General features: G+C 53.8%; 1 protein-coding gene across 1 annotated transcript; it reads left to right on the forward strand.

Moving 5' to 3' along the window:
• The first annotated feature begins 7,298 nt into the window (after positions 1 to 7,298).
• On the forward strand, positions 7,299 to 9,273 carry FJX1 (four-jointed box kinase 1). The gene has a single exon (XM_085224578.1). It carries the CDS (start codon positions 7,498 to 7,500, stop codon positions 8,650 to 8,652), a length of 1,155 nt encoding a protein of 384 aa, XP_085080704.1. The 5' UTR covers positions 7,299 to 7,497; the 3' UTR covers positions 8,653 to 9,273.
• The last annotated feature ends 275 nt before the right edge of the window (positions 9,274 to 9,548 follow it).

Raw genomic sequence — 9,548 nt, forward strand, 5'->3', positions numbered from 1 at the left:
CAGGCAGCCAGCTCTCCTGGAGCAGAGACTGATTTCATCTGCTGTTGTTTAATTTTAAAGTTGCAGACCCCAATGATGTCATCTTTCTGCCAATTCCACCCCAGACAGCACATCCAGGATGTAAAAGCTCTCTGCTCCAGGAAGTGTCTCAGCTGGCTCTTGGCTTCCCATGGCTTCTGGAGGCAGAGAACACGTGCACAGAAGGCAGCCGCTATCTCACGTCAAAGCCAACATCCCAAACTGTAGAGCTCCCAACATGTAGATTAACATGGATTGTGTGGCTAGGGTCTCCTCACACACTGTGTGCAGGAGGTAGATGCCAAATCCTGGGAACCTCCTCCCTCACATCTGAGGTCCTTTCAGCTGAGCACTGTATTGATAAATGCTTTGTTTTCATTGTTAGCCTCATTTCATCCAGAGTGGGGAAGAAGGCTCATAGAGACTTGAGAGAGTTCACTTCCCTGTTGGCATGCTGATCGTTGGGCTCTACTAAAAGCAATAAATCATAGAATAATTTGTATTTGACTAGCGATTCTTCGCTGCACATTGATGGCATTTTAACTGCTTCTGACCATTACAGAGCATTTGACCATGAGTAGAAACTGTTAGATTCAACCTTGACATTTTAACATAATAAAGCAATTAAGATGGGTGTTGCACATTAAATATTTTGCTTCCAGAGCAGAATTCATAATACAAGCCTATCTAGTCCTGTCTCAGAGCAGCCTGAATATCTCCCTTCCGTTGCATATTTAGCCTAATGAATATTGTGCCTGCCTTGACTTGGCAGCAGAAGATGGGAAGGTCTCTGAGGCTTTGGGTGTGCTCCTGAGCACCGCAGCTGCTGGTGAGAGATGCTGTCAGGCTGCATGGTGTTGCTGATACCACAGCCCAGGAAGAATCCGTTCCACCACAGGCAATGCACCTTCTCACAAGTACCTTCTCTTCTGTGCCTTCCACATGGAGAAAAAAAGGCCCAGAGTCTTCACAAGGGCTTTGTCCTCACTGTCCTCTCTCCAAAAAAAGAGGGAGCACTGAGAGGTGTTTCATGTTGCTGCTTCAGGCTGTAAAACCCTATGATTGCTCAGTGCTGCAGCTCAATGAGCTGCTGGTGGCACAGACCCTGCAGTGTGTTGATACTTTATCTGAAGAGCTGTGTGAAAGGACAATTAGAGAAATGCAGTGCATGTGTGTGGTACAGAGCTGGGAAGTAGCTGGCACAGCTGTGTCCACCTCCATTGCTCCACAGTCCTGAAGTAGACTGAAGTCTGCTCACATCCATCGCAAAGCTTCAAAAAATACATGGGTGTTATTTTTTCCATCATACCCTTCTTTGTTGTGCTGCATCCTTGTTACCTCCTTGGTCTGTTTTGTTTTCTGTTAGTGACTTGGTGGAAAATCAGCTCCTGTGATGCCTAGCAAAGAGCAGGAGGAAGAGAGAGCTGACTTCAGTCTTGTGACTGTGTTTGTTTTTCTCCTCATTGGGGGATTTATTTCGTGACTCTTGCTGAAGTGTTTACAGAAAGTTTGACAGCTAGGCAGAAAGTCATTTGCAAGGAAACTGGGATAAATCAAAACAAAAATGTTGGTCGGCTTCCCAGAGGAAGAAGAGCTCTTTTTTTGTAAAGTCCATGCTGCCCTTCCTCTCCACCCACATGCTGTGGAAGCTTAAAGGCAATACATGGGAGCAGGACAGAGATGAAGGCTGAACCAAGCCTGAGATGGAAGATGGAAAGAAGCTCATTTATTCCCAAAACCCTTTTGCTTTTTTCCTGTCTTTAACTTGATGTCAGTGAGAAGGACACAGTCATATAGACAAATCAGAAGTTAATTTCAGTGACAGTGAACAGTGACAACAAAAATAATACAGTTCTGCTGTGTTGGCATCCTCTAGTCCCTACCAGCTGTTTCCAGCTGTCAAGGAGAACTTGAGGACTACTTTGGACATTATCAAATAACTTATCCTTACCGTATCCTATTCTGCAAGCTGAGAAACTGAGGCACAGGCAAGCTAAGGGTCACACTTGATGCTGCAGGGAGATGCAGCAGGGCCAGCTGTAGAAACAAACACCAACGCTCTGTCAGGCCAGATTTTTGGCTGTGAGAAAGGCTAAGTAGAGACTCACCCCTGCACTTTTCTATTTCATCTCTCCTGACAAAAGCCATGCTTTGTGCAGCACATGTCAGGTGCAGCCTGGAGCCAGTAGTCCCAAACTGGTTGGAGGCTCACAGAAGATGAGCAGCATCTCCATCCCTGGAGAGGCAGTGGAGGCGTACAGCACCAGCACACAGCACAATGCATAGCCCAGCTGCAGCAGCCATGCAGGTCACATCTTTACTTTGTGGCTTTACAGCCTGAAGCTTCAACCAGGCACCTCCTTGTTGCTGAGCTGCTCAGTGGCACCACAGACTTTGCAGACTGAGGAGCTAAGCAGTGCTTTGGGCCAGTTCAGTTATGCAGGAGCTGAAATACTTTCCTATTTGCAGATAACATGTTCGGGTTTCATTGAGAGCTAGAGTACATTTTGACATTAAAAAAAAAAAAAAAAAGTTATAGGGCTTTTAAGAAAGCCTAATGAATAAAAAATATGCTTACAGCATTTAGATATTGGGCAGAGTCAGTTTGGGCCTGCAGCCCTTGCCCTCTGAAGGGTATTTTCCCACTGCCATTAGGATCACAGGCAGTAACTCTCTCTTGCTTCTGACTCTTTATTCATTCCTTCAGAGGATGCTAGCTAAATAGCAGATAAGTAAATACGTAATCAATGAGACATTTATTGAATGTTAATGCTTTGTTTATTAGGGCTTAGAAATTTAAATAGGTCCCATTAAGATGTAGAGTGCACAGCAGGAAAACTTCTCAATGTCACAGACCCCAATCACAGAATAATGGTGAGGTGGGGCTTTCCAAATGGGAACTGCTTTGTGGCTAAGGTGTGGGGCTTCTTCTGTTTGCTGCCTCTCACCCTGCATCAGCAGGCTGCACACAAGGACATCTCCACTGCAGGACGAGCCATGCAGGGCTTCCCGCAGCTTCCCTGACCCGAGCTGACTGGTCCTCTTGAGTCTGAGCTCAGGGAAGCCATGCAAGCACAGTGGAATTCCTGTGCTAGCAACCTGAAACAGAGCTTCTGAGCTCATGCCTGGCTGTTGCAGCTGGATTATATCTGGGCTCAGCTGGCTCACCTCCAGTTTGGCTGTCCTTCCCTGTGTTGAGGTAGACCCTATTTAGTTTCTTCAGTGAAGACTGAGAACATCAGTCACTAATGTAACAGCTGGAATGTGCAGAAGCATTATCACAATAGGAATTGCAGCCACTGTCAGAATTTCTGGTGGAGATGTCTGCAAGGAGGGGTGGAAATCCCATCATTGGAGCCACATGAAACCGCACAAGCAAAATATGGAGGCCCTCATCGCTCAGGCCTGCATAAGGGCCCACTGAGCTCACAGTGTGCAGGAGAGAGCCTCAGCACGGCCTGATGCCAACGAGCAAACTGTCACCTGAGAAGGGCCCACAGCTCTCCTCAGGAGCCGACTCCATCCCCACACAGGGCTGGAGGCCACGTTCTTTGCTGCACACTGTGAGCTCAGTGGGCCCTTATGCAGGCCTGAGCGATGAGGGCCAGGCTAAGCAGGCCCTGATGAGCAAGTGCAGGCCCTGGTGTACGAGGTGCAGGCTGCCTGAGGTGCTCAGCATGGACAGGATACAGCTGGCTCTGCCGCCTGTGTGGCATAGAGGTGTGAGGGCCAGGAGCTGGGCCTGCAGCTCGGCGTGCTGCTGGCTGCTCACTGGCATGGCTGGGGTTGTTACCTTGCGGCTAATTACAGTGCTTTCACCAGCCCTGCAAACACTGCACGTTTTTAGCACTTGCTGAAAAGTTTAAGATGTGTCCTGGGTGTGTGTTTGCAGTAGACGCTACGTTTTACGAGCATTTTTTTCCTTCCTGTAACAGTAGTAACTCTACCTTTACTCTGGCCTCGTTTTTCTAGTCAAGTCTGGTCCATCCCAGTCTAACTGGGCCCTTCACAGGGCCTATGTGCCTGCAGAAAGCATTAAAGGCAAAAGGATATTTTTAACGGCAAGGGTAATTAACCCCTCGCCCAGCTTACCAGAAGATGATGGAGTCTCTTTTTAAAGACGGTATCTTTCCAAATGATGCACATTTCTTTATGGGTCTGTAGGATGGGGGTGAGGAATAGAGAATGGCTATGGGCTGTGATCCAGGTGCTTTGTCCTCCTCTTTTCCAGAAAGACACCGCTTTGGGGTCTGCCCTCTCTCTTGTGTTACGCTGCATCAAGGCAACTGCCTGGAATAACTATGTGAGCAGCACTGAGCAATGTTCTTCTCCTGTGTATTTTGGCAGCCAGGAGGAGAATAGATTTGCTATCAATATATATGACACGAAAATTGCAGGCAATGGGATCTAACCCTTCAGGAAGCCCTGTCTGAAAGCAGGGGCACATACCCACTGCATTATTTATCCTCTCACGTGGTGATTACATAAATTGCCTCAGCAATTTCACTGGAAAAGGTTCCTTGAACCTCTTTACTTCCCACCCTGAAAAAAATGTGTTTTATGCAATGGACACAGATGGCTCCAGAAGGGATGTATGCAGGGAGGGCAGGGAGCCTCGGATGCTGCATTAATACCAACTTCTCTCTGCCTTTGCAGCTCACCTTTAGCAGGGATAAGAGCAAATTCCCCGGCAGATCGAGCACCATCAAGCACCTGACAAGTCTTATGAACACTTTCAAGAGCCAGGCTTGAGAGCTCGAGCACTTACTCATTTATTGCTTTGATATTAAAAACAGAGTCACAGATATTAAAACAGAGAGACTCTGAATACAGGGGAGATATGATCTGTTCTGTATACGGAAATTGCTCAGCTTCATGTTCTACATGGCGCTTCAGATTACAAAAAAGACCTACAGAGTCCCATTTGTCAGGGAGCTTTTCTAAGGGACCAAAAGCAGAACATGAGCAATAGAAAAGCTTCCAGGTTTCCCAGTTCCATCTTGCAACTCTTGCAAAAATCAGCCCCACACCTAAAGTTTGAGGTCCCCAATACTCTTCTCTGCTATGAGACACCTGATTTTCTTCAGCCCTGCAGTCAAAACAGCCATCTGCAAATCTCACCCTGCAATTGCTGGAGTTCCTCACCAGAGGGATACTTCTAAACTGAAAAGTGTAAATCCATTGTGATGGTTGGACACACACACGGACTACAGTGATGATACCTTTGTACAAAGCACTCCTTTAATGGAAACAGTATACAGTGATGCTAAGCACATAACTTTGCACAGTAAGCTTTTGCCAGTGTAACTTAATCCAAAAATCCAACTGTTCCCCAAGAGGAACAAGCTGCATTGCCAGTGGCATTGTTTTGCTGGTAACTGTGCATCTGCACTGGAGCATTTTGCAGGCAGTTCCCCCCCATCCATGCAGCCAGAATGGCTCCCTGGCCACAGGAAGGAATGAGGAGACAGCATTGGGCAGCTGTGCTCAGCCCAGTCTGCAGCAGCAAAGCAGTACTATACGTCTGCTGGTACAAATCAGTGCAACATAAAAAGATCCTGAAAACCACATTTTCACAAATCCAATGGATGAAAACACAAAGGAAGTATGGAGGGACAAGGAACATACAGTATTGAGGAAGTAAAGGCATCACTTCCCACAGCCCATCCACAGCTGTTTTCATCTTCCCAGAGCGAGCTCTATTCCACACCTGCATCTGTCCCAAGAGCAATTGGAGACTGTTCCTTTAAAAAAACAAAAACAAAAACAAAAAACCCCAAACAAATAATAATTAAAAAAAAAAACACCAAAAGAAACCCAAACAACAGTGGAGGTCACTAATTTGGGAACTCATTGGCGCCAGCTGACTGCAAGGAGCCAGAGCTACTAAATAGGTGTGAGCACTGGTGGAGAAGATGTTAGAGAGTAGTAGTGCTGTTTGGTAATCTGATGTGTGAATTAAAAAGAACACAGACTGAGCTGGAGAAGTCCACCAGTGGGAAGAAGCTGCATGAAGAGCCTTAGGAGAGTCAGCCTAGGAAGATAATGCTGGACTGGAGAGAGACATCCCTATTTCCACCAGAAGCCTGGACCAGCACTCAGAGTAAAGAAAGGACTTGGAGCGCTGTGCTATGCTGAGAGACCACACTGAAGAAACAGCTTGGGCTCACCTCGCTGCTGCATGCTGGGAAGGAGCCGGCAGCCCTGCTGAGTTCACGTGGCGGTCCCTGGGCTCAAGGACTTGGCACAGAGGTGAGTGAATTCTGGCAACGGGAATCCCCCCCTCCTCAAAGGCAGAGGTGAACGTAAAGTGTCTGTCAGTGCTTGCTGAAGGGAGAGAAGCTTCTGGGCAGGATTACTTCAAAAGGGGCTGATCACGGTAGTCCAAAGGTGTCTGTCTTAGAACACTTTCCATAACAGCGGGGAGGGGACAGTGGGGCTGGGCAGAAGCCTCAGGCTGTAGGTGAGTGTCAAGTCGAGACGCGTGATGCTGATGCAGATCAGAGCTTGCCCGAGCCCTGGGACCAGGTAGCCCTGGTCCCATGCTCAGCTGTGTTGTGCTGATCCCACCATTCCCCAGCCAGTCTTTGGGCCTGGCTTTGTAAAGTGGCTGAAACTGAGTTAAGCAGAGAACAACAGAGGGAAGGCAGAGATTTCATCTTTTTGATTGTGAAGATGCTGGATCTGGACAGTGGCCAGTCTGTCTTCCCCGGGATGAGCCTGGGAAGCCCAGAGGCTGCTCTCGTTTATCTGCAAGCTGCTCACAGTGGCGTTTGTGAAGCAGTAATGAGACATCTGATTGACCCAAATAGATCGGTGATCGCGGTCTCAGGAATGCTTAACGTGCTGAAAATCGAGCAGCAGGTCAGCCAGGCTGACGTTTAACCCTATACTAATTGTCAGATTCTGAAAACACTCCGGCGTGCTGTAGCGACAGGTCGGGCAGCTGTTCCAGCAGCCCTTCGCTCTCCCCGCAAGCTGTTACAGGGGACAGCGTTACCGGTCGCACCTCTCGCCGGGCAGCGCGGAGCCTCCCCGCCGGGAGCGCTGCGGCTGCAGCGAGGCGTCGCGGCCGGCGGGAGGAGCTGGCGCGCCGCGGCGGGAGCTCGGGCTCTCCGTGAGCGGGACGGGGGCGGGCCGGTAACCCGCGGAGAGGAGCCGTGCCGGGCCACGAGGGCCGGCCTCAGCCCGAGCGACGGGGAGGCGTGGGCGGGCGGGGCCGCTCGGAGCCGGTGTTGCGGCGGGTGGGCCCTCCTCCGCGCGCGGCGTCGCCGCTTTAAGCGTCGCGCCACGCCGCGGGGCGGGGCGGGCCGCGCGGCTCCCCACGTGGTGCGGGCCGGTGCCTGCCGGCCGCGGCGGTGCGGGGCGCACTCGGCGCGGGGCTGCCGCCGGGGCTCCTCCGCTCCGCGCCGCTGCCATGCGCCGCGCCGGGGCCGCCCCGCCGCCGCGTCCCGCAGCGGCGGCGTGAGGCGCGGCACCATGGAGCGGGGCGGCCGCGCCGCGCTGGCGCTGCTGCTGCTGCTGTTGCTGCTGGGCGCGCTGCTAGCGCTCCGCGAGCCGGCGCCGGGGCCGGCCCGGGGCGAGGCGCGCGGCGGCGGCGGCGTGCAGAAAACTTTCCGGGCGCTGCTGGCCGCGGGACGGGAGCGGCGGCAGCAGCAGGAGGAAGGGGAGGAGGACCCGCCGGCGGCCCCGGTGCGGCGCGGCATCTTCTGGAGCCGCGAGCTGGAGGCGCGGGTGCCGCCGGGCTTCGCGGCCGAGGAAGCGGCGGCGTGGCGGGCGGCGGCCCGCGGAGCCCGCGTGGCCTCGCTGGAGCGCGGCGGCTGCGGGCGTAGCTCCAACCGGCTGGCCCGGCTGTCGGACGGGAGCCGCGCCTGCGTCCGCTACGGCGTGAGCCCGGAGCAGATCCAGGGCGAGGCGCTCTCCTACCACCTGGCCGGGCTGCTGGGCATGCAGCAGCGGCTGCCGCCCATGGCGCTGGCGCTGGTGGAGGCTCGCGGGCGGCAGTGGGAGCCGGTGCGGGAGGAGCTGCGCGGCTCGCACTGGGCCGAGGGCGCGGTGGTGAGCCTGACGCGCTGGGTGGACAACCTGACGGCCGTGGTGGCCCCCGCGCCGTGGGGTGGCGGGCGGCCGCGGGCGCTGGCGGCGGGCGAGCTGGGCGGGCTGTCCGCGGCGCAGCTGGTGGAGTTGGTGCAGTGGAGCGACCTGATCCTCTTCGATTACCTGACGGCCAACTTCGACCGTCTGGCCAGCAACCTGTTCAGCCTGCAGTGGGACCCGCGCGTCATGCGGCGCGCCACCAGCAACCTGCTGCGCGCCCCCGACGGCGGCCTGGTCTTCATGGACAACGAGGCGGGGCTGGTGCACGGCTACCGCCTGCTCGCCACGTGGGACCCCTACAACGAGCCCCTGCTGCGCTCCGTCTGCGTCTTCCGCGAGGATACGGCGCGGCGTTTGGCCGAGCTGCACCGCCGCCGCAACGCCGCCGCCGAGCTGCGCCGCCGCTACCGGGCCCGGGAGCCCCTCTGGGCGCGCCTCGGCTTCCTGTCGGAGCGGCAGGCCGAGCTGCTGCAGGCGCGCGTCGACTTCGTGCACCGCCACATCGCCCAGTGCCGCGCTCAGGCCGCCGCGCTCTGACGGCACCCGCCCTTCCCGCGCCTCCGCTCCCCGTTTCCCCGCTCTCCGCCCAATAGGGCCGCGGAGGTCCCTTCGGCCTCGGCTCCTCCGTGGGATGCGGAAGGAGCGCTTCCAACGTGTTCTCCCTCCTGCGGCGAACGAACATTATTGGCACTGGGTCCGAGGACCGGTCGCACGATGGGGCACCCCCCGACTGGCGAACTGCGCTCTCTCTGAAGCTTGGCTCCTACCGATTTCCCTTGAGGAGAGCAGACCCGTCGCTGGCACCGCGTCCAGCCGCGAGCGGGTGCTCTGGTAGCTGTTAGTCTGTGTTGTGGGTTCATCTGGTTCTGCTGTTCTGATCCCCAAGTGTGTGTCTGTAGTCGTCGCCATCCTTTGATTTGACGGTAAAATAACGGACTGACGGTGACAGAAGAGGACCCCCAAAGCATCGCTGTGTGCTGAGACTTGGGCACAATAGTTAAAAGTGGAGAAAAAAACTGTTCCATGCACTTTACTTTGACTTTTTAATTTTTTATAAACAAAAAGACCTTTTTATTTTACAAAGTCTGCCTTTTATGTACATTCTCTATGTTCATAAGCTTTTCTGTAACATACTAAAGAAACTGATATTTCAGTAAAGCGTGTTGGTGATTTGCCTCCTTTGTGCTGACTGCCTGAGCTGCGCTGCATTCTGCTGCGTCCCGCTGCATCGCATCCACCTGTGTCCTCCTGCCTTGTGCTGTGTGGCTCCGTCTGAGCCAACCTGCCTGTGCTGGCACCCTGATGAGCCATCGGTTTTGGAACGCTGCCGTGGGTGATGTGGGCAGAGCTATGCCAGGTGCTCAGGCTGCATCCCAACCCTGTGACAGGGTCACTTCTCGTGTTGCTGTGCCCTGCAAACCCCTGCGGTGCCT

This window comes from Meleagris gallopavo, chromosome 5 (genome assembly GCF_905368555.1).
Source record: "Meleagris gallopavo chromosome 5, MGAL_WU_HG_1.1, whole genome shotgun sequence".
Taxonomy (NCBI): Eukaryota; Metazoa; Chordata; class Aves; order Galliformes; family Phasianidae; genus Meleagris; species Meleagris gallopavo.